This window comes from Procambarus clarkii, chromosome 23 (genome assembly GCF_040958095.1).
Source record: "Procambarus clarkii isolate CNS0578487 chromosome 23, FALCON_Pclarkii_2.0, whole genome shotgun sequence".
Classification (NCBI taxonomy): Eukaryota; Metazoa; Arthropoda; class Malacostraca; order Decapoda; family Cambaridae; genus Procambarus; species Procambarus clarkii.
The window spans coordinates 18,955,154-18,981,114 of NC_091172.1; the positions used below are offsets into that span (position 1 = coordinate 18,955,154).

The window sequence follows — 25,961 nt, forward strand, 5'->3', positions numbered from 1 at the left end:
TTTACGGCAGTCCGGATAACGCCTGCGAGAGATCCGGACAGCAGCTCGTATAACGCCAGGAAGATCCGGATGATCTCTTTAAATACTAGACAGGTAAAGCGAGACGGAAAAGACAGACACATATGAAATTTTTTTCTTGCCTGTTATGTGTCGTTTGTAGGCAATAACTTGTTGAGGAGTTTTGATTTATGTTATATTTCCTATTTTATTATTTTTATGTTATATTTCCTATTTTCTTATATATAATGTTAACTTGCTACGTTCTTATGTTTTGATTATGTCAAATTACTGTTTTGTTGTCTTTGGATTATGACAAATTCCTGTTTTCTTATGCTTGTTAAACTGTTATTTTGTCATGTTTTGACTATGGTAACTTTCTATTTTAATGTGTTTTATTTAATAAAACGTTCATCTGGAAGAAAGCTATATCTATATTTTCTCATAAACACACAATATGTAACCCATACTTGTATATTACTTATTTCAATATGGTGAAGTTATTGTACCTTAAATTTACTGATTATCGTATTGTGAAATTAAGAGATGATTGACAAAATAAGAATTGAAATTACTCTTGAGGTTATCTTGAGGTTATCTTGAGATGATTTCGGGGCTTTTAGTGTCCCCGCGGCCCGGTCCTCGACCAGGCCTCCACCCCCAGGAAGCAGCCCGTGACAGCTGACTAACTCCCAGGTACCTATTTACTGCTAGGTAACAGGGGCATTCAGGGTGAAAGAAACTTTGCCCATTTGTTTCTGCCTCGTGCGGGAATCGAACCCGCACCACAGAATTACGAGTCCTGCGCGCTATCCACCAGGCTACGAGGCCCCACTCTGAGACTCACAGAACGAGACTCTGTTCTAAGGGACTATCTCTCTAGCTTGTCATGTCGCATGATCAACCTAGCTGATGAACATCAGCTGATCAGCAACAGCTGATCAACATCAGCTGATCAACTCTCATATACTCAAAATTAAAATAATGAAACATATGACTGAAAGTCTGATCTTAGTATAACTCAAATATAATTTATCTGCGACCAGTGTTAGGTATTTAAATTGAAACGATTAGTAATGAACTTATAAATACATGAATTATATAATCATTAGAGTTAAGAACTGAAGAGAACATATGAAGTAGAAAAAAATCATCACAGGGGGGTTGAGTGTACTTTCGTGAGGTGCTAATCCAGGTTCAATCCCTCTTCCCCCTCACCCCCTCGTGCTTATTTTTAAAGCTTGCTGTACCATTTGCTTCAATGACGTCAGCCTTGGCACACTACTACTTCCATGTGTTACCAGTACATCATCCTCTTATAGCCTTCTCAACTTTGAGTTTGTTCCGTTTATAGCTATTATTACTGGTTCTTATCTGGTCTGATGGATTCAAGACTTTGCTTATGTCTTCCCTGTTGATGTCCCATCATCTACTTGAAGACCGCTATCATGCCTACCCCTCGACCTCCTGATCTCCTGGTAAATTGCCGATCAGGTTTCCTCGACCTGCCCTCGTATGGGAGTTTCCGAATATAAGGGATCAATTTGTTCATATTTAAGCTATATGTTCGTGGGAAATCGATGTCCAGCTCTGCAATGCGGTTATGAGAATTGGTCGGCATAGTCAAGCGGTGTGTGTGTGTGTGTGTGTGTGTGTGTGTGTGTGTGTGTGTGTGTGTTTGTGTGTTTGTGTGTGTGTGTGTGTGTGTGTGTGTGTGTGTGTGTGTGTGTGTGTGTGTGTGTGTTTGTGTGTGTGTCTCTCACCAGGGCAAAACTTTACTGAAAGACGATGTGTGTTTATTTATTGATGATTCTTTTCTGGTTATAAACTTAGATATAATACAGGCAGAGTAATGCTTACCGCTGTGCGGCTGGTTTCATAGTCTTGACGCCGACTTGCAAGAAGCGAGAACGTCTCTGTACCGATCAGTTCAAGTGGCTGGTACTCTCCAAGCAAGTGGTGAGCCGATTATTTGCTTAAGAGGCTGGACACACACACAACCAGGTTTTTCTTGAGTAGGTGAAATCCAAGCCCAACGTGTATCTTGGATTAATTGTCTATAAATCTATAATGCAGAACAGTATACGTCAATGAATGACATATAATGTGTATACTTTAAACCTTCTAAACTGTTGTTTACATTGTAAACAATTGCAATGTTGTATTACCTGTACGTGAGGCCATACAGGTAATGCAACATTGTATATCAGTACACGATCACAGCATTATAATGTGGCGAGGTCAGACTACAGTCTGCTGTATCCTGACATTGGCACTGACACCGCATTTGCCTGGGAAGTCCGGGGGTTTCAACAGGGAAGATGCAGGTTCGATCCCATTGTACTGCCTCTCACCCTGGTCTAGTCGCTAGTGTGTGTGTGTGTGTGTCTAGGACCTCCATTGACGCAGGTTCGATGCCATTCCATTCCCTAAGGATGTTCACAGATACATCACATTAAGCTGGAACATTATTAATTTGTTTAACAGGAAATAGCTATTAATTTGACACCATGTAAACTAGGTTAATCATGCGGATCAGTATTGATATTTTTCACTGATTTAGTTATAATATTTATATATGATATCATACTTACCACTTTTTAAATGTTAGTTTCTAAATAATTGTTTAAGTACCAAACAAAATTAATAAATATTATTCATGTTTTTCTTTAATTTTTTTTGTCAAATAGATCTGTTTCTCGGCTTAAGAAAATCTGTATTTAAGTATCATGGGCAGCGAACACAATTATTAATAATTGTGAAAACCAGCGATTGTTGATGGGAGGAAAGAAATTCGCACAATAAATTATTGAATGGTGATTGTTGATGATTGATACACGTAACCACAACATACAATCACTTCAACAATCCTCCTTCAACTTCTCCTTGCATAATAAATGTTCACAAACAGAACAGTTCTCGCCTGCACAAGTAAAGACACTAACAAGTTATAAACATAGAAAGGACTCGTCATTATAATTATAATTAGCATTTCAACTAATAAGATCATCATATTTAATAAGGCTATAATTAGCAGGATAGCCAACGGGCTTCTGAACCATATTTAACGCTCTTAAATTAAGAACATCATCTGCTCATTAAATATTAAATTTACGTAATGGGATAGTATGCCATTACCTGGAGTGATGAATATTACTGACTAGTTATCGCAACATTTTCATATAGATTACAATGAATGAAATTTTAATATATGAATAGTTAAGGCTAAGCTCAAAGCAAATGAGATCATGGGAAAACCATTAGCCAATAATAGCTCTTTGAGTCTGATTTCTGTGTATTATTCTTATTGGTTTTCTATTTTGTGACACATTCCATATATGTGTGATAGAAAAGGGCCATATTATACATACATATATATATATATATATATATATATATATATATATATATATATATATATATAATATATATATATATATATATATATATATATATATATATATATATATATATATATATATATATATATATGTCGTACCTAATAGCCAGAACGCACTTCTCAGCCTACTATTCAAGGCCCGATTTGCCTAATAAGCCAAGTTTTCATGAATTAATGTTTTTTCGTCTACCTAACCTACCTAACCTAACCTAACCTAGCTTTTTTTGGCTACCTAACCTAACCTTACCTATAAATATTGGTTAGGTTAGGTTAGGTAGGGTTGGTTAGGTTCGGTCATATATCTACGTTAATTTTAACTCCAATAAAAAAAAATTGACCTCATACATAGAGAAAAGGGTTGCTTTATCATTTCATAAGAAAAAAATTATAGTAAATATATTAATTCAGGAAAACTTGGCTTATTAGGCAAATCGGGCCTTGAATAGTAGGCTGAGAAGTGAGTTCTGGCTACTAGGTACGACATATATATATATATATATATATATATATATATATATATATATATATATATATATATATAAATATTTATATATATATATAAATATATATATATATATATATATATATATATATATATATATATATATATATATATATATATATATATATATAAATAATGATTTTGCATAGATCATTTTTCGTGTCATCGTCCAGGCTTACGGGGTTGAGTTCAAGCTCCTGGACCCGCTAAGTTTATTTTCGGGGTTGACATCCAGCTGCTGAACCATTTATCTGCTAGTTATGTTGTATAAGGTTGAGATCCAGCTCCCAGTCCCGCCTGTCTGCGTATACACCGTGGAAGTTGTTTACGATCTCTTGGCCTTGTGACTCTTCTACTCTGGGGTGTAGGTAGAATGTCTACCTTCCCTCTACCTCTCCTCGTAGCTCATTCTACTTTCCTCGCTTGCCTTATGCCGAAATTTTCTTCCTTATGTCCCTCTGACTAGTGGGTGTTTCAGTCCTGTACTGACTTTCCGTACTCCTGACAACAGCTGTCTATCCTACTTTCTAGCCCTGTCAAATCCTTTTCTAACTTACCACAACCTGCTATAGTCTACACTACTCCTATATTACCATGCCTGGTTATCACCTATATTAAATTACAATACTAACTCTTGCTCTTATTCACTGTAAGCTTCACTAACCTTCCATACCCCTATGGCCATCTCCCCCCCTCCCTTGTCCTCCTCCATAAATCATTCATTCGCTGACCCTAACAACCCCCTCCCCCCCCCACAACCTAAATTATCCCGCCCCGGTCTAATCTAATTAAGATAAACTAGAGTAAAAACAGAACTATAAATTCGGGGCTTGACATCGCCAGGCTGAGAAGAGACTAAGGTAAAAAAAAAATAGAAAATTATTTGTAAAATATTTTGAGTAAATAATATTGTGTGGGTGGATATGTGTGTTATTTGTTGTGATTGTATTTATGTGTGTGCTGTATATATTTCTGTCTATCTGTCTGTCGTCTCTTTCATTTTTTTGTTTTTTTTTTATAAATTCAACGAACTCTTTCCGCGTCTCCTGCAGGTCCTCTGACGGAGGTCTTCGCTATACGGGGTGGTCGCACTCTACTACCATGTGACGTCACACCCTCTACACCAGGGGACGCTCCTATCCTCGTGCTCTTCTACAACGGAGCCACCGGCCTTCCTATATACAGGTGTGTAGACACGGTGGTACATGTTTCAGGTGTGTATATATGTGTGTGTGTATCAGATGTGTCAAGCTGCCGGTGTGTGTGTGTGTGCGGGTGTGCCTTGGTAGGTCCATAGAGTAGCAGGTCCATAGAGTGACAGTGTAATGGGGACGGGGTAATGACTCTACTTCGTCCACTACTCAGCCCTTAGTTAACTAACCCAAAAACCCCAGAGCTCTACAATGGCCTCCAGTCCACTTCTCGTGATCTTAGACGGTTGATCGCCTTAGATACTACACACACGAACACTGTACTGGCCCCTAGCAAACTCGAATACCTCCTCAGCTGCCACCACCTGAATTCGCTTACTTGATTTGCTCCCTAATTGACAGTGAAAAAGGAAACTGTCAATTAAATAAATTATCCACATATGGATCCCCAATTAATTGAAAAGGGAGGTATGAAGTTACGTTAAGTGAGGAATTAAATTGAAAACAATGGAATATATCCGATATTATATAGACTAAGCTTGCTTGGAAATATATATCGACAAACTCGGCTCATGGATTCCGCGGCCAAGACAATCATATATCCTTATAGGTGAACTCAAAACACAGAGCCAACAACAAGTCACAAGTTTATTAAGTCACAAGTTTATTAAGTCACAAGTTTATTTATTATTTCCTGTTATATTCGAATGAATATAACAGGAAAACACTCTCTAAATTGAATATATTCCTACTGAAATAATTCCTAAGAGGCAATGAATTAATCAACTGTACTAAACTTCTTAAGCACGTTACCGTAATATTTCTAAGCTCAGCCTGATGTTCGCCTGGCTCTTGTAGGGGAGATGGTGACCCCAGATGCTCCACGCCACACTGTCTAGCCTGCTCTCTCAAGCTGAGAGACTGATCTAAGGCTTAGTTGCCAAATTAATCTTCAAGGATGATTAACAAAGATTAATCTTGTACTGATCGCTGAAGGCAGTTTAATCATCATTCCAAAACAACTGGAAAATTACCTAGATACTTGAGCAGGTAAATTATTGAATAGAATATTGAATATTAACTTGAATTTCTCTACGTTACTGAATTAACAACAAGATGGAGTCTTGGAGTAGAGGGAGGGGGGGGGGGGGGGTGAGACCAGCCTCTTGCTGGCTTCCTGACATAAGGCCGGTGCTGCCAGTTCTACGTGAGTCATCTGCCCTCGAACGAAAAAAGGGGATTTGATTCTTTAATCATAAATGACGTTAAATTAATCTACGTACTTGATGAAAAAGGTTATTATACAATTATTGTATTTATTGAAATATTCATCGCTGTTGAATTAATACAAGGGAAACAGCCATTTTGTTTTCTATCCTCGCTAATCCCTTAATCTCAGACAAGTGACCTTTTCTCGGCTAGTCAGGTCAAACTACTCTCTTACTCCAAGGTTGTTCACATAGTATAATTTAACCCCCTATGATCTGAGACCCATAACGTCTAAAACAAGCATCGCTTGTTACAACCCCCTCCAGCACAAGTACATTTAACAAACCTTGTTTTTTAATAACATTAAAACATGAGGTTTAATATCCAAACCTTACTTTCACACTAGTTAAAACCCCATGCCTCTACCAAAATCTCAAAAAGCTATCATCTCTAATATTACAATCAGCAAATTTTACAGCAAAAATCATACAGACAAAATTGGAAATCTCAGCATACGTATCCTGACTGTCAGCTGACAACTCAGCAATTATTCAAACCTCTTTAAACAAAACATCCTATACCTGACTGACATAGCTGAATGCAATATCCATAATCTGTCCGCAAAATCTAGCTAGCAAAAGTCATTGGCTCATCATTAGCCATCCACGTGTGCCCTCTAGAGCAGGACACACACAATTCAGAACAAAAATAAAAATATATATACAGACTGAACTTTCAGTCTTCCGGGAGAGGACCACTGAACTCCACAAAGTTCACTCCCGAGTTCCATTCACTCCCAACACAATGTCCCCTTGACATTATTCTAATAAAAACAATATATATATATATATATATATATATATATATATATATATATATATATATATATATATATATATATATATATATATATATATATATGTCGTACCTAGTAGCCAGAACTCACTTCTCAGCCTACTATTCAAGGCCCGATTTGCCTAATAAGCCAAGTTTTCCTGAATTAATATATTTACTATAATTTTTTTCTTATGAAATGATAAAGCAACCCTTTTCTCTATGTATGAGGTCAATTTTTTTTTATTGGAGTTAAAATTAACGTAGATATATGACCGAACCTAACCAACCCTACCTAACCTAACCTAACCTATATTTATAGGTAAGGTTAGGTTAGGTAGCCAAAAAAAGCTAGGTTAGGTTAGGTTAGGTAGGTTAGGTAGACGAAAAAACATTAATTCATGAAAACTTGGCTTATTAGGCAAATCGGGCCTTGAATAGTAGGCTGAGAAGTGCGTTCTGGCTATTAGGTACGACATATATATATATATATATATATATATATATATATATATATATATATATATATGTCGTACCTAGTAGCCAGAACGCACTTCTCAGCCTACTATGCAAGGCCCGATTTGCCTAATAAGCCAAGTTTTCCTGAATTAATATATTTTCTCTAATTGTTTTCTTATGAAATGATAAAGCTACCCATTTCATTATGTATGAAGTCAATTCTTTTTTATTGGAGTTAAAATTAACGTAGATATTTGACCGAACCTAACCAACCCTACCTAACCTAACCTATCTTTATAGGTTAGGTTAGGTTAGGTAGCCGACAAAGTTAGGTTAGGTTAGGTTAGGTAGGTTAGATAGTCGAAAAAACATTAATTCATGAAAACTTGGCTTATTAGGCAAATCGGGCCTTGCATAGTAGGCTGAGAAGTGAGTTCTGGCTACTAGGTACGACATACACACATATATATATATATATATATATATATATATATATATATATATATATATATATATATATATATATATATATATATATATATATATATATATATTTATATATACTACTTCCAAATCATAGGTGTTAGCTGAAATTTCAGCTGTAAATGTTCGCACTCTATCAACTGAAGAGTGTAATTTTTTTTTTGTCCGCCCTTCCTGTTTTCAATACACTGAACAAGAAATGGCACATGTTTTTCTAAAGCATTTTGTTCATGGCATAATGCAATAGTTTTTTCACACAAAGGGTTTTTAATCATTGACCGAGTAATATGTGAGACATTTTACCATATTTCACTTTCAAGAATACCACTGACTATAATTCTTGTTTTCAACATTTAATCAATATATGTCCAGATTCACTTGACTAGGTATTCAGAGTACTACTTTAATATAATTTAACAAGTATAACATTTACTTTACTTTTCGCCCAAATGTTCTTTTATAAAAAAATTTCGATGATGTTGTTAGATGACTGACGGCTTCCTCCAGTCGTTGATGTAGAGATCCCTGGTCCTCTTGTGCTCCATTCCCCGTACTTTCGAAGGACAACAGAATGTCCCAGAGCCGAGCGCCCAGTGACAGCTGTAGATAACTGTCGCTCGACCATTGACCTCGCTCAGGAGTTCACGAATCTTCATACCATTCACAGCTCACACGGCAGTCTCGATGGAAATGTTGACGGTGCAGATGACCACAGGAGAGCGGGACTGGACGTACTAACGGTGTCTCGCGACGGAAGTGGTGTCAAAGGGTCGTTGAGGCGGGTGGCGTGTTTTGCAGAACAGGTGAATCCCGACTTCCATCATGGCTCACGTCGTCTCAGGCGTTTCTTGATGTCACCAGGTTACTAGGCCGTAAACACCATCCGTGTATACCCTCGTACCGCTGACTTTAGGACAAAGGAGGCAATTTTGCGACCTTCTATGGCGAGTCGCGGTACTTTGCAGGGAGACCGTGCCGTTATCCCTGTGACCGCCTTAGTTCCGCATTCTTGTTATCCAGACGACGTAATCATCGATCTTCCGACGAAAAAGATGAGTACTGCTACTGGCTCGCCCCTTCTCCTGACCTCTCCTCCAACACTGTTGGTCTGGCTACAGTCTTGACGACACAGCTGGTGGGTAGTGGTGACCTCGAGACCGCTACCCACGATGGTGGTAGACGTTGACATCCGGTTACTGCTTGAATGTGGACAGCATTATGGCCCTGGCAACCTCGATAGTGACGTGAGGTGTTGGCCGGGTGACTCGTATAATGTCACCCTCCCCACAGTAACTAATTAACGAGTTATTGGGTGTGGTGGGGGAGGACTTTGTGTAACGTGCCTCCCCCTTGGTCTTTGCAGACTAGGGTTCACGTGTGGCTGGAACAACTGGACAGGTATACCAATCAGACCTGGGAACAGACAGACAACAACATGGCGGAAGCATAGATATAACTCTGGGTTTGTTGGAAGTTAGAACGCCAGAGCACGATAAAGTCTGCTACCCGAGTTAAGTACAGTTAATAAATCCACATCATAGCCTCTACAGGAAAATCTAATGAATTCTAAAATGCTACTAAACCAAGGGAGTTACTTTACTGTAACTGTACAGTGCGAGATCGTGTTACCATGGGGTGACGAGACTGCACTTGACTACTGATGAGAGTTGACAGAGGGTCATCCTCTCCACCTGACTCGTCACTTGAATCATTAGTCAGCACCGCTGAGTCAGGAATTAGACTCGCTGAAGGCAGTTCTAATTCCTCTCTAGCATGATACTGTTTCAATTCATTAACATGGATTGTTCTTTCCACTTGGTCCTCAAATACCCTTTTTATGACAAGATTGACGAGTCCCGAGCTTTTTATTACTCAATATGGCCCCCGCCATCTAGGAGCTCGTTCTCTACTCTGATTGGCGGGCGCAGCCTCATTTACTCTCAACAAGAGGCTACCTTCCTTTAACTCAAGGGGCCGCACTTTCTTGTCATAAAAGTGAGCATACCGATCCTGTGCTTTCTAGGAAGTTTCAGCCGCAATACTCCAAACATTTCTCCTTTTACTGAGAAGGATAGTCCTCACAGTATGCAATATTATGTCTGCTAAAGCAGACCTGAGGGGATATTGCATGAATGGCCAGTAAACAAAAGAAGGGGTTGGGTGTTAATCGATTGGTGGATGGTAGTATTCAAAGCTAACTGAACATTGGGCAGGTGTTCGTCCCATGAGTTTGCGTCATGTTCAGCAAGGCTTGCAAGTATAACCTTAACAGAACGGTTAGTGCGTTCCGTCATCCTGTTTGCTTGAGGGTGGTAGGCTGTTGTAAAAGCTGAGGTTGTCTGTAAAATTCTGCGAACTTCTCTAAAAACATTCCCATTGAACTCCTGACCCCCGGTCAGAGACTAAAACTTTAGGAGGCTCTAATACAGTTACGAACCCTCGCAAGAACACATTTGCAACCGTACGAGAATCTCTCTGAGGTAATGTAACTAAACTAGTGTATCTGGACAGATGGTCCACCAGTACCAACACGTACCTATTGCCCGAATGACTGTGATAGAGGTCAGTCAGATCGGCCCCCACTCGATCTAACGGTTCACAAATTTCAGGAAATTCCTGCAAAGGAGCTTGTACCTGCACTGTACCTTTTCTCCTTTGGCAGTGGGGGCAAGTTTTTACATATTGGATTGCTTACCGTGTTGCATATTGCTTAGCTTGTTACAACAGATCCATAGAGTGACAAGTCCATAGAGTTACAGGTTCATAAAGTTACAGGTTCATAGAGTGAGAGTTCCGTAGAAACCACACAATGAGGAGGATTCGTGAGAAGAGGGCAAGAAGAAGAGGCATGAGAAGAGGGCAAAAATAAGAGGCATGAGAAGAGGGCAAAAGTAAAAGACATGAGAAGAGGGCAAGAAGAAGAAGAAGAGGCACATGAGAAGAGGGCAAGCGAAGGAGACGAGAAGCGAGTGAATGCTTCCCTCGAAATAGCACCACAGCGGTACTAATGACCTGACTACCACCAGACCAAGCCATAGATGAAGATCAGAACCAAGACATGTGTCATAGACAATTGTGTGTCATCACATAGACATATGTATCATCACAATGATCACTAACTATCCTCCAGACAGCTGATGGTAGCGAGAATGTCACAGAATAGCTGAATAAGTGACAGGAAAAGGACCCTTAAAATAGGCTGGAATTGCTGAGAACTCAAAATCTCGGGCTGGAGGAGCGCCCTGAAATAATAACTGAGGAAGCAAAAGCGAAGAACTGAACTGGAAATGGGTGATGAAAATCGGAAAAATCATGAGTCTGAGCGGAAACTAATGGTACGGGACGAGAGATGGGAATAATAATAATAATAATAATTAGTTATTATTATTTTATTTAACTGAAGCGTCAAAATGCCGCTAAAAGGGGAAAATAAAGAAGCAACACTTAATGATCCTGGACGATGGAAGCCGAACAACCAGTGTAGAGTCACCTGTCTCTTGAGTGACTCTTAGAGAATGGTTACTCTTCTCTCTAGAGCCTAGACTCTAGACTCTAGGGAGACGAGTCTCTTGTGTTAGATTAGAGGGAATGTTTAGATCCCCTCCAATACAGTTTCTGTGTGCTTATCTCCTACCACCCCCTTCCTTTTGTCTTTTGTTGTGCTTTATTATATATTTAAAGATTACAAGATTTACATTAGCTGAACAATGAGTGCTTAAAGGTTATGGATCTCTTGAAGCTCCTCCGCTTCCGGACAGGAACCGAGGACGCAGCAGGCGTTTCCCCTCTGGATCGCCACACTGAGGCGCTGAAACAGGAAACTGGCAGCCCTTGGGTCTCTGGTGACGTCATTGAGCCTGAAACCCAATTCCTTGAGAAATCCCAAGGCACTCTTGCCCCAGGGGCCATGCGTCTCAGACACTATGGGAACAAAGAGGTATTGACCTTCCAGTCGCCTGTATTTGACTGATTTTGCTGTTTCCCTGTGGTTGGCCGCCCCACCTGCTTGATCAGCTCCGAAGTGTACATAGGTGTCAGCCAGGGTGGATACACATGTGTAGTCCCACACCAACTGTTTGCCCCTAAAGCCACTGTCTCTCTAGTGGCCACGGTACAGGAGATTCGAACGGATGAAGAAGGCAGTAACTGACAAGAAGACGCTTCTGAGAAGGCCAAAATAACGTAACTCATAGATTCGAACCCTGATGAGTGTGTGAAGATATGAGGCTCGTGTACGAACCGTCCGTTGAACCTCGACCCTGCAAGTACATCTTGATGAGTACAATACATGTGGGTGAATAAGACCATCCAGGTCATTACATGTGGGTGAGTACAGGCACCCACTCGCACTTCGTCATGTTTACGTGTGGACGATGAGTGAACTAATCACTCGCTCGATACCTCCCTAACAAGTTCCGGAGCGGGAACTATAACGTACCCTGAGTCTGAACTGTGGTCAGCCTGGAGGAAGAGGAGGTCATTAACCCAGGTCATTTGACCTCCGAGTTGATGGCCCTGATCAGTCAGACTGTTCTGATAACAATCACAACAGTCAGGATCAGGGGAAGGAAACAAATGGTAAAATCTCCCCATTCCCACTCCTTCGGGGATTTGTTCCCCTCGGCCACTGGGATGTCCCCCTCGGCCACTGGGATGTGTTCCCCTCGGCCACTGGGATGTCCCCCTCGGCCACTGGGATGTGTTCCCCTCGGCCACTGGGATGTGTTCCCCCTCGGCCACTGGGATGTGTTCCCCTCGGCCACTGGGATGTGTTCCCCCTCGGCCACTGGGATGTGTTCCCCTCGGCCACTGGGATGTGTTCCCCCTCGGCCACTGGGATGTGTTCCCCCTCGGCCACTGGGATGTGTTCCCCTCGGCCACTGGGATGTGTTCCCCCTCGGCCACTGGGATGTGTTCCCCCTCGGCCACTGGGATGTGTTCCCCCTCGGCCACTGGGATGTGTTCCCCTCGGCCACTGGGATGTATTCCCCCTCGGCCACTGGGATGTGTTCCCCTCGGCCACTGGGATGTGTTCCCCTCGGCCACTGGGATGTATTCCCCCTCGGCCACTGGGATGTGTTCCCCTCGGCCACTGGGATGTGAGGTTCCTTGGATACTCGCTCTGAACGGGAAGTATATACTGCATATCCCAGCATATCACCAGTCTCCGTGGTGTAGTGGTAAGACACTCGCCTGGTGTTCTGCGAGCGCTTTGTGATGGGTTCGTATCCTGGCCGGGGAGGATTTACTGGGCGCAAATCCTTAACTGTAGCCTCGGTTTAACTCAACAGTAAAATGGATACTTGGATGTAACAACGATTCTTCGCGGCGGGGATCGTATTCCAGGGACCTGCCCGAAACGCTACGCGTACTAGTGGATATATATATATATATATATATATATATATATATATATATATATATATATATATATATATATATATATGGTAGGGGAGCTCAAAAGACGGCGCGGAACGAGCCCAAATGAGGCAGTACATCCCCCCCCCCCTTACCCCCACATCACCTCCCCTCTACCCCCCCCTCAAAAGATATATAAAGTATATATATGTATATATATATATATATATATATACATATACATATATATATATATATATATATATATATATATATATATATATATATATATATATATATATATATATATATATAACTGAAAACTCACACCCCAGAAGTGACTCGAACCCATATGTGAGTTTTCAGTTGTATATAGTCCTGGGGACCATTCAGGCTTGTTTGCATATATATATATATATATATATATATATATATATATATATATATATATATATATATATAAACAGGTTGGCTTTCATTAACCATGATATTATTGCTGTTGTTGCATATGTCTTCTCTATTGTTCATCGTTTCTATAATTTCGTCTCAGAGCACTTTTTTATTATTCATCATCTTTCTCACCATTATTCATGACCGTCAACAGTATTGTGACTCTCATCATTGTCACCATCACCATCTTAACCATCATCACAACCACTATGACGATGACCACCATCACCACCACAACATCACCACGGAGCCTACATAACTGTGGGCTATGTAGCCCACAAAGCAGAAAGAGGGGAAGAAGGATGTTGCCTTGGAGCGGAGGGAGGGGGGGGGGTAGAGGGGAGGTGATGTGGGGGTAAGGGGGGGGGGATGTACTGCCTCATTTGGGCTCGTTCCGCGCCGTCTTTTGAGCTCCCCTACCATCCCATCTTCTAGGCTACTACCACTATTACCACATCATCACCACCACCACTCTCACCCGTCACTACTACCACCACTAGCATCAACCCCTCCGTCACCACCACGACCACCACCACCACCATCACACCCACACCCACACACCACCACACCCACACACCACCACACCTACACAACACCACACCCACACACCACCACACCTACACAACACCACACCCACACACTACCACACCCACACACCACCACACCCACACACCACCACACCCACACACCACCACACCCACACACCACCACACCTACACACCACCACACCCACACACCACCACACCCACACACCACCACACCCACACACCACCACACCCACACACCACCACACCCACACACCACCACACCCACACACCACCACACCTACACAACACCACACCCACACACCACCACACCCACACACCACCACACCCACGCACCACCACCCACACACCACCACACCCACACACCACCACACCCACGCACCACCACACACACACCACCACACCCACACACCACCACACCCACACACCACCACACCCACGCACCAACCACCACACCTCAACGCCTCACCTTGACCTAAGCACCAGCTGACGCTCACGGGGTCACAAGTACGTAACTCCTGTCACTCATAAGTTGCATTTTATGCCTCACGAGGACACAGGAAGAGAGAGAGAGAGAGGGAAGAATGCCTAGAAGGGAAAGCCGCAGAAGAAGAGGGTCTTAAAGGCTTTAGAGAGGGATCCAAAAAGGTTTTAGAAAGGGATCAAGCCACTGATTGCACCTTCGGAGGAAATGGCTTGGGGTGAAGAGGGCTTTTATCTGAGCTGTGTGTAGGGGTATACGAGAGCATCCACTCCGTAAGAAAATACAACTGTTTTACCTAAACATCAGCGCACGAACCCAACCAACCCACCTAACCCAACGTGGTATATGCGTGGAATACGTCACTATTGAGGAACGAACGAACCCAACCAGCCCACCTAACCCAACGAGGCATATGCGTGGAATACGTCACTATCGAGGAACTATATTTTGCTGCAAATATGTTGCATGTACAGCGGATTGGTCGACTCCGTTTTAAAAAACGCGGCGTGTTAGGAGAGAGGAGGATATGGTGGGGAAGGCAGGGCCCAGGAGCCGAGCTCCTCCGCACTCGGCTGAGGTACTCTGACCTTTGTCTGATGCGAGACATGATGTGCATAGTTGGTAATGCTGCTGCTTTGTGAGGGACAAAAGAAGAAGAGAGAGAAGAGAGAAGAGAGAAGAGAAGAGAAGACAGAAAGAGAGAGAGAGAGAGAGAGAGAGAGAGAGAGAGAGAGAGAGAGAGAGAGAGAGAGAGAGAGAGAGAGAGAGAGAGAGAGAGAGAGAGAGAGAGAGAGAGATATTCAACTAAGAGTACTCAACTTAGTTTTAACTAAGGAGTATGATTAGCATGACCACTTGAGCTGGACGGTAGATCGACGGTCTCGCCTCATGCAGGTCGACGTTCAATCCCTGACCGTCCAAGTGGTTGTGTACCATTCCTTCCCTCCGTCCCATCCCAAATCCTTATCCTGGTTCTTTCCAAGTGCTATATTGTCGTAAATGGCTTAGCGCTTTCTTCTGAAATTGACCTTACCTTACCCTAACCGAACCTATCTTTAGCATATCATAAACTAGCCCATCTTATCTTAATATGACGGTGATCTTTAATTTTTTATATATCCAAACATAGAGTAAACCAGTTTCAAGTTTACAAGTACATCCTAATGTTAACTGTCCACTTTGTTCTTCCTGTGAATTCAAGCTATTGAAGAAAACTTTTGTAACAGTACGGTGGACTCGAACCCGCGTTCCAAGTCACTCCAGGACGTAGGTTCGATACCACCGCCCTGCCTCAAAGATCATCACACGTCCTTCTACTGTAATTTCATTACGTAAAACTGTTGAATTTCTGTAGAGCAGAACAAATATTTTGAGATGTTCGTTAAATTAAATATCGTTATTTAATTCCTTTAACAAGGAATTAAATAACGAAGCGTGTCGCTTTAGCCCAGTATTTTTTTTACCACTTAGCTGATAAGCTTTTAATGTCCTAATAAATTTAGTTACCCCCAAAAATCTATGCACCCAAAAAAATATGTATACATATATATTTTCAAGCTTAATGGGCTGTTGCTACTCTTGCAGTATCGACGCCCGCTCGGGACCGCTCGGGAGGTCGATCCACTGGTCGGGGATGGGAGGTCGAGCACACTTCGACTTGGTCTCAACGCCTTCGGGGCTGGTCATCGACGATGTGGACTCGCAGGATCGCGGCCTTTACCGCTGCAGGGTCGACTTCAGGGCCTCCCCCACCAGGAACGTCAGGGTGGAGCTTCTGGTGGTGGGTGAGTGGGGGGACACCTAATATTTGCCTTCAGCTATATCGCGGCTCTGGTTAGGACCCGTTTACATTATGCACTTCAGTTTTGGTCTGCGAACTATACAGTGTCATATAAATTGAGCGCATTGAGATATACTAAGTTAGTTCCTGGAATTACAAACCTTCCAATGAAGGTTTTGTTCCAAAACCTTCTTTTATTGAAGAAAAAAACTTACGTTAATATCTGAAGAGAGGCGAAGAGAATTGGGCGACATGACTGAAGTATATAAATTGATGAAAATAACAAAGGGGGATATAAATAAGATTTCAAATATGTTGACCAGACCACACACTAGAAGGTGAAGGGACGACGACGTTTCGGTCCGTCCTGGACCATTCTCGACTTGAGAATGAGAATCGACTTGAGAATGGTCCAGGACGGACCGAAACGTCGTCGTCCCTTCACCTTCTAGTGTGTGGTCTGGTCAACATACTTTAGCCACGTTATTGTGACTCATCTCCTGCAAGATATTAAAGATATCAACACAATATATTTTAAATATATTTTGTGTTGATTTTTCATATCAACACATAATAAAACAAGAAACAACGGGCATGAACTGAATAAATTTAGATTCAGGAAAGACCTGGATAATTACTGGTTTGGAAACAGGGTTGTGGAATTATAAAACAAATTACCGGGTTACAGAATACATGTGGAATGGGTAGATTATTTCAAGCGTAGGTTAGACATATATCTGATTGCGTTGGGTGGACATAAATGGGAGCTGTCCCGTGTGGACCAATGAATCTTCTGCTGTTTTCCCTTTTCTTGTGTTCTTATGAGTGGAAAGGGAAGGAGGGAGGTAATAACCAAAAAGGAAGGGAGAAAATATGGATAGGAAAATAGAAAGAATATTGTATTTCATTACTGCAGAAGAAGAAAGGAAATCATATTACAAGATTTATTACAATAATGAAGAATCAGGACTTTATACATTACAGATGTGGTTCAATATAACTCTTTGCTCTAATCTCCATTATTCGCGTCGCTATCTATGTCTTACCGAGTGGGTTTCAACACCCTTTATAGCATATATCTCTAAGATTCATGACCATATACCTCGCAACATGGGTTCCAAACACCTCTGTATTCCTCACGTCTCTAGATATAACACACAAGCTGTTATCTCCGTGATTCATGAATATAACGCCTCACAGCTTGAGTTCCAATACCCCTTTAAGCTCTTATCTTCACCCCTCACGATTCTCTCCAGCTGACAACTTCCTTCAACTTTCCCAGATAACTGCACGTCCGCTCCTCCGTCCACACTAAAAACGTCGCCTGAATTTTTTGTTTAAAAAAATTCTGTACCACACTTGTTCCGCTCTCTACCCGCCTCTCTCTTGCTGGCATTCACTCTTTCTCTTTACAATTCTGTTAAGAGCATTCTGTTGATGCCATCCTCTTGTCGAACAAGGCCGGGTATAGTTACACCGCTCTCTGGTAGTCTCTTTCAACCGTATACCACCTTTTCATCAGCTTTTACATGCTATCATTTTTTGTCTGGGCTATGTAGCCCACAAAGCAGAAAGACGGGAAAACAGGGTGTAGCCTTGGGGGATGGGGGGGGGGGAGAATAGGGGGATGAGATGTGAGGATAAAGGGGCACATCTGTAGGGTAAGGGGGCACATCTAAGGGGTAAAGGGGCACATCAGTAGGGTAAGGTGGCCACATCTATGGGGTAAGGGGGCCACATCTATGGGGTAAGGGGGTCACATCTATGGGGTAAGGGGGTCACATCTATGGGGTAAGAGGAATATACAGCTTCTTTTGGCCTCGTTCCGCTCCACCTCCTGTAACCTCGAGTTACAGGAGACACCACATGAGCTATACTGTAAGCTTGGCACGTCTGGTCAACTGATTCTCACCCCTTAGCTCCCTTACCGTAGGGTTGGCAGTCCTTGTGCACTGGCTTCTTTCCAGAGTCACGGGCAACTCTTTAATTCACTCTCCTGCCATATTGCACGGTGCTGTTCATCCTGCCATACTGCACGGTGCTGTTCATCCTGCCATATTGCACGGTGCTGTTCATCCTGCCATACTGCACGGTGCTGTTCATCCTGCCATACTGCACGGTGCTGTTCATCCTGCCATACTGCACGGTGCTGTTCATCCTGCCATACTGCACGGTGCTGTTCATCCTGCCATACTGCACGGTGCTGTTCATCCTGCCATACTGCACGGTGCTGTTCATCCTGCCATACTGCACGGTGCTGTTCATCCTGCCATACTGCACGGTGCTGTTCATCCTGCCATATTGCACGGTGCTGTTCATCCTGCCATATTGCACGGTGCTGTTCATCTTGCCATATTGCACGGTGCTGTTCATCCTGCCATATTGCACGGTGCTGTTCATCCTGCCATACTGCACGGTGCTGTTCATCCTGCCATATTGCACGGTGCTGTTCATCCTGCCATATTGCACGGTGCTGTTCATCCTGCCATACTGCACGGTGCTGTTCATCCTGCCATATTGCACGGTGCTGTTCATCCTGCCATATTGCACGGTGCTGTTCATCCTGCCATATTGCACGGTGCTGTTCATCCTGCCATATTGCATAGCTGCAACCTGACCCCACCCAAGAGGACTATAATTGTTTACCGAGCTCTGATCGGAATGATTGTTGACTTACTCAATTTATTATTAAATATTCTTGCAACATTATTACTGCAAACAGTAGTCTCAAGATTGTCCGATGTTGCATATAACGTCTTATTTTCAAGAATACTAGGTTGGCTACCCGGCGTTGCTCGGGTGAGAGAGAGAGGCCACATCTTCACTATACACTATCTTTAACACTGTAACCTTTGCTACACAACTAGTATCATAATAGCCAGCTTCACAGCAAAGGACTGTAACTGTAACCATCTTTACTACACACAACCATCCTCATCACTGTAACCATCTTCATTAAATATTGTCCTCATCTCTGTAGCCATCACAGATGAGGCTACAGAGATGGCTACATCACTTTCCTCTCATCACTGCAACCATTTTCACTAAACACTTTCTTCATTATATGCACAACATCATATAAACTTATATATAATCGTTAGATGGATCCGAGGAAATTCAGGGCCACTCAAATTCAGGGAATTTGGTACTTAGCGATACATGAAATTAGTGTAATTTGATATTTCATGCAAAAGGTGAGGGGGGGGGGGGGGAGAGGATTGGCATGGGCCGCTATTCTGACCCATCTATGACCATCCCCGGACAACTACCAGTCACCCTGCAAAGTTAGATTAGACTAGCCCCAAGGTCTGGCCCCAACCTCGAAGAGACAGACTTTATCTCCCATAGAGATATAGGGAAGTGGTGTTTGATGAGATATAGGGAAGTGGTAGATATAGTGATATGTAGATAGATAATGATATATAGAGATATAGGGAAGTGGTGTTTGATGGCGCAACATAGTCTCTGTTGCACCATCAATATTCACCATACTGGGCACCAGTATGGTGAATTCACCATGCTGCTGAATGAAGTAATTCACCATACAGGTCAGTGGTGAATAATCATTTTAATAGGTGTAATTAAGTAGTTATGGTACATACGTGTAGCCTACGTAGGCAAATTAAGTGAAATAAGTGTCCTTGAGAAGTTCAAGTATACAAATATTCGATGATAAACAGCCACCACTCAAGTACATATTCACTTCAGGCACAGTAATTACTTAGTTAAAACCTCAAGCGAACATACGCAGGTGCGAATCTTCCAGGTACACTAACGTCACTAATACCCAGGTACCCTCACTACACAAATACCCAGGTACCCTCACTTCTCAAATACCCAGGTACCCTCACTACACAAATACCCAGGTACCCTCACTACACAAATACCCAGGTACCCTCACTTCTCAAATACCCAGGTACCCTCACTTCACAAATACCCAGGTACCCTCACTACACAAATACCCAGGTACCCTCACTTCTCAAATACCCAGGTACCCTCACTACACAAATACCCAGGTACCCTCACTACACAAATACCCAGGTACCCTCACTTCTCAAATACCCAGGTACCCTCACTTCTCAAATACCCAGGTACCCTCACTACACAAATACCCAGGTACCCTCACTACACAAATACCCAGGTACCCTCACTTCTCAAATACCCAGGTACCCTCACTTCACAAATACCCAGGTACCCTCACTACGCAAATACCCAGGTACCCCTCACTACACAAATACCCAGGTACCCCTCACTTCACAAATACCCAGGTACCCTCACTTCTCAAATACCCAGGTACCCTCACTACACAAATACCCAGGTACCCTCACTACACAAATACCCAGGTACCCTCACTTCTCAAATACCCAGGTACCCTCACTTCACAAATACCCAGGTACCCTCACTACACAAATACCCAGGTACCCTCACTTCTCAAATACCCAGGTACCCTCACTACACAAATACCCAGGTACCCTCACTACAAAAATACCCAGGTACCCTCACTTCTCAAATACCCAGGTACCCTCACTTCACAAATACCCAGGTACCCTCACTACACAAATACCCAGGTACCCCTCACTTCTCAAATACCCAGGTACCCTCACTACACAAATACCCAGGTACCCCTCACTTCTCAAATACCCAGGTACCCTCACTACACAAATACCCAGGTACCCCTCACTACACAAATACCCAGGTACCCCTCACTTCACAAATACCCAGGTACCCTCACTACACAAATACCCAGGTACCCCTCACTACACAAATACCCAGGTACCCCTCACTTCACAAATACCCAGGTACCCTCACTACACAAATACCCAGGCACCCTCACTACACAAATACCCAGGTACCCTCACTACACAAATACCCAGGTACCCTCACTACACAAATACCCAGGTACCCTCACTACACAAATACCCAGGTACCCCTCACTACACAAATACCCAGGTACCCCTCACTTCACAAATACCCAGGTACCCCTCACTTCACAAATACCCAGGTACCCTCACTACACAAATACCCAGGTACCCTCACTACACAAATACCCAGCTACCCTCACTACACAAATACCCTGGTACCCTCACTACACAAATACCCAGGTACCCCTCACTACACAAATACCCAGGTACCCTCACTACACAAATACCCAGGTACCCCTCACTACACAAATACCCAGGTACCCTCACTTCTCAAATACCCAGGTACCCTCACTTCTCAAATACCCAGGTACCCTCACTTCACAAATACCCAGGTACCCCTCACTTCGCAAATACCCAGGTACCCTCACTTCGCAAATACCCAGGTACCCTCACTTCACAAATACCCAGGTACCCTCACTTCACAAATACCCAGGTACCCCTCATTTCACAAATACCCAGGTACCCTCACTTCGCAAATACCCAGGTACCCTCACTTCACAAATACCCAGGTACCCTCATTTCACCAACTGACTAGGTACTTCTCGTACACAGTACCACCGAGGCGGGTCACCATCCTTGCGGAGGACGGAAGAGAGGTCACGGGGGTCATCGGTCCTTACCCTCTAGGTGGACTGCTCACTCTCACCTGTCAGGTCACAGAAGGTACGTACGCACCAAAGCTGGTGCCATAAATTACAGCAGGAACCTCTAGTTACATGAGGTACCGTGTGCTACAAGAAGTATTAAGGGTTATGTATACTTTACCGTATGTTACAGGAAGTCAAATATCTTACAGCAGATAATATAAATCAAAGGAATTCCCAACAAATAACAAAGATATGAAAATCACAACTCGAATCCAACTTCAGTGTTGGCCTTACATATCAGTGCTACATTGCCAAGCACGAGCAAAACTTCAGGTTAAATGAACATAAAACACAGCTATGTTGACTGATATTCTCACAAAACTTTTAATGAACTAGTTCTTCATGTTCTAGACCCGGAAAATCACTGGAGAGTTTTTCCAAGCATTTTAGGGATAATTGTAAGCAATTAATATGTAATTTTTGCTATTATACGGAGTTATGTGATTGTGTAATCAAACGATTTTTTTTCCTCTTTTGTGGGACCTGATTAGTGTTGCTTTATACTGTATTTATTGTTCTGTGTCAGTTATTCTCTCTATCCATATGTCTCATTTACTTGTCTTTAAATCAGTAACAGGGGCATTCAGGGTGAAAGAAACTTTGCCCATTTGTTTCTGCCTGGTGAGGGAATCGAACCCGAGCCACAGAATTTCGAGTCCTGCGCGTTATCCACCAGGCTACCTACCGTGTGTGTGTGTGTGTGTACTCAGCTAGTTGGCTTTGCGACACGCGTGAGTGAAGCTACTACTCTTGGAACTCGTTCCTCAACGTATACTCGATTGGTGACCAGGTTAACAAGCCATTCTCTAGGTCGTCTGATGGACTGTCCCCCCCCCCGCCCGACACTACTGCTCTTCATCTCATCTGTATGAAACCATTGTGCCTAGTGCCTAACGCAGCCTTACAGTTCAAGTGATAGTTAGAGCCTTATACCGACCCCTTGTTCTAACCGCTTCTAGTGTCACTCTCACCCAGGGCGGAGCCCGCAACATCAACCGGTATTCTCTACCGTTACCTTCTACGTTAACAGAATCTCTGATTATGTTACAAATGTAAAGGCAAAATTAGATACCATTATTATACTCATATAAGGCTTTCATTTGACACCCCGACCATTACTATGACTTTCAGCATGAGAGGCATTATCAGATATAATTTATTACAACACTCTTATCAAGTTCACTAATCTCCTGGTTCCCACAGCCTAGTTGGCTAGTATGGATATTACTATCCTTCGGTGTTTGGGTAACTGTCCCTCCAACGCTTCAATATTCATTACTTTGCATATACTGGCGTTGAACTCTAGAAGCCACTTGTTAGACTATTTTTGTAATGTGTCCAAGTCTTCTTATTATTTCTTGCAGTCTTTCTTCATGCTTAGGGGCCACAAAATAATTTATTTGGCGCACAGTGATAAGGAGTCTATCGCCTGGGAGAGATAATTCCCTCAACTCTTACATTACATTATGTGCTTTCTTACATCCCTGTGGCTCGTCTCAGTTCCTGGTTCCCACCCACGTCCTCTCGTCCTATTCTTGCTCATTCTAAGTCTCTTCGGCCACTTGTCAATGGTTCTAAGACTCCTTAAAGGTATGTCAGTTCTTGCTCTTCCTTTTTTTCAGTTTCCCAATGTCTAAAGTTCTCTACCTTTCCACAGAACGTCAGTTCCATAAGTTTAAGATCCAGCTACGATCAGAATAGCCGGAAACCTCTGGACTGTCTCTTGTTTTATGCTGTATACTTTTTGGTGAGAATTTTATACTGACGCTGCATATTCCCGCACTGGTCTAACATAGGTTGTGTACACATCCCAGTGGCTGCACGAGTGCTAACCAGCTTTGTTTTTGTTGTTGATATTATACTATTTGTGTTTGTGCGTGTGTATACTCACCTAATTGTGCTTGCGGGGGTTGAGCTTTGTCTCTTTTGTCCCGCCTCTCAACTGTCAATCAACTGGTGTACAGATTCCTGAGCCTACTGGGCTCTATCATATCTACATTGGAAACTGTGTATGGAGTCAGCCTCCACCACATCACTGCCTAATGCATTCCATCCGTTAACTACTCTGACACTGAAAAAGTTCTTTCTAACCTCTCTGTGGTTCATGTGGGTACTCAGTTTCCACCTGTGTCCCCTTGTTCGCGTCCCACCAGTGTTGAATAGTTTATCCTTGTTTACCCTGTCGATTCCTCTGAGGATTTTGTAGGTTGTGATCATGTCTCCCCTTACTCTTCTGTCTTCCAGTGTCGTAAGGTGCATTTCCCGCAGCCTTTCCTCGTAACTGATGCCTCTTAGTTCTGGGACTAGTCTAGTGGCATACCTTTGGACTTTTTCCAGTTTCGTCTTGTCCTTGACAAGATACGGGCTCCATGCTGGGGCCGCATACTCCAGGATTGGTCTTACATATGTGGTATACAAGATTCTGAATGATTCCTTACACAGGTTCCTGAACGCTGTTCTGATGTTAGCCAGCCTCGCATATGCCGCAGACGTTATTCTTTTTATGTGGGCTTCAGGAGACAGGTTTGGTGTGATATCAACTCCTAGATCTTTCTCTCTGTCCGATTCATTAAGTACTTTATCTCCTATTCTGTATCCTGTGTCTGGCCTCCTGTTTCCACTGCCTAGTTTCATTACTTTGCATTTACTCGGGTTGAACTTCAACAGCCATTTGTTGGACCAATCACTCAGTCTGTCTAGGTCATCTTGTAGCCTCATACTATCGTCCTCAGTTTCAATCCTCCTCATAATTTTGGCATCATCGGCAAACATTGAGAGAAACGATTCTATACCCTCTGGAAGATCATTTACATATATCAGAATCAGTATAGGTCCAATCAGTATAGGACTGACCTCTGCGGTACTCCACTCGTAACGTCTCGCGAATCTGAGACCTCAACCTTCACACTGACTCGTTGTCTCCTGTTGATTAGGTGCTCCTGTATCCAACGGAGTACCTTGTGTGTGTGTGTGTGTGTGTGTGTGTGTGTGTGTGTGTGTGTGTGTGTGTGTGTGTACTCCCCTAGTTGTACTCACCTAGTTGTGCTTGCGGGGGTTGAGCTCTGGCTCTTTAGTCCCGCCTCTCAACTGTCAATCAACAGGTGTACAGGTTCCTGAGCCTATTGGGCTCTATCATATCTACACTTGAAACTGTGTATGGAGTCAGCCTCCACCACATTACTTCCTAATGCATTCCATTTAATGTAGGCATTTAATGTGTGTGTGTGTGTGTGTGTGTGTGTGTGTGTGTGTGTGTGTGTGTGTGTGTGTGTGTGTGTGTGTGTGTGTGTGTGTGTGTGTGTGTGTGTGTATGTGTGTGTGTGTATGTGTGTGTGTGTGTGTGTGTGTGTGTGAGTGTGTGTGTTTACGTTTGTTGTATTAGAGGAGTACCTCGATGGGCTTGTGGAGACTGAGCTCCAGTTCTTGGGGCCCCATCTTATAACTGTAGTTCCAAAGGATGAAATGAGTCCCAACACTTTGTGCACTGTCTAGTTCGTTCTCACGACGTGGCAAGCATGCAAAGTGTGCGCTTATTTTCTATAGTTCAGAAATGCCTACATTTACAATGGACATCTTAACTCATCACCAATCTATACGCTAGTATCATTAAACGATACATATGGTGCATTCAACGGGAGGACGGGTTTATGTTACCTTAGTGCCTGTATCCATGTATAAAGTTGTTATACCAGCTCCTGCGTTGAAGAAATGTTGTTCTCTGTCTGTCTGCCTGTGTCTAT

General features: G+C 42.8%; 1 protein-coding gene across 1 annotated transcript in view; it reads left to right on the top strand.

The window, feature by feature from the left end:
- LOC123751324 (neural cell adhesion molecule 1-A) overlaps window positions 1-25,961 on the top strand; it is a 152,953-nt gene that overhangs the window by 90,679 nt on the left and 36,313 nt on the right. Inside the window, exons 2-4 of the mRNA XM_069329939.1 lie at window positions 4,952-5,084; window positions 16,457-16,656; window positions 22,127-22,237. Of these exons, the coding sequence (XP_069186040.1) occupies window positions 4,952-5,084; window positions 16,457-16,656; window positions 22,127-22,237 (444 nt within the window). The remainder of the gene's footprint in view (window positions 1-4,951; window positions 5,085-16,456; window positions 16,657-22,126; window positions 22,238-25,961) is intronic.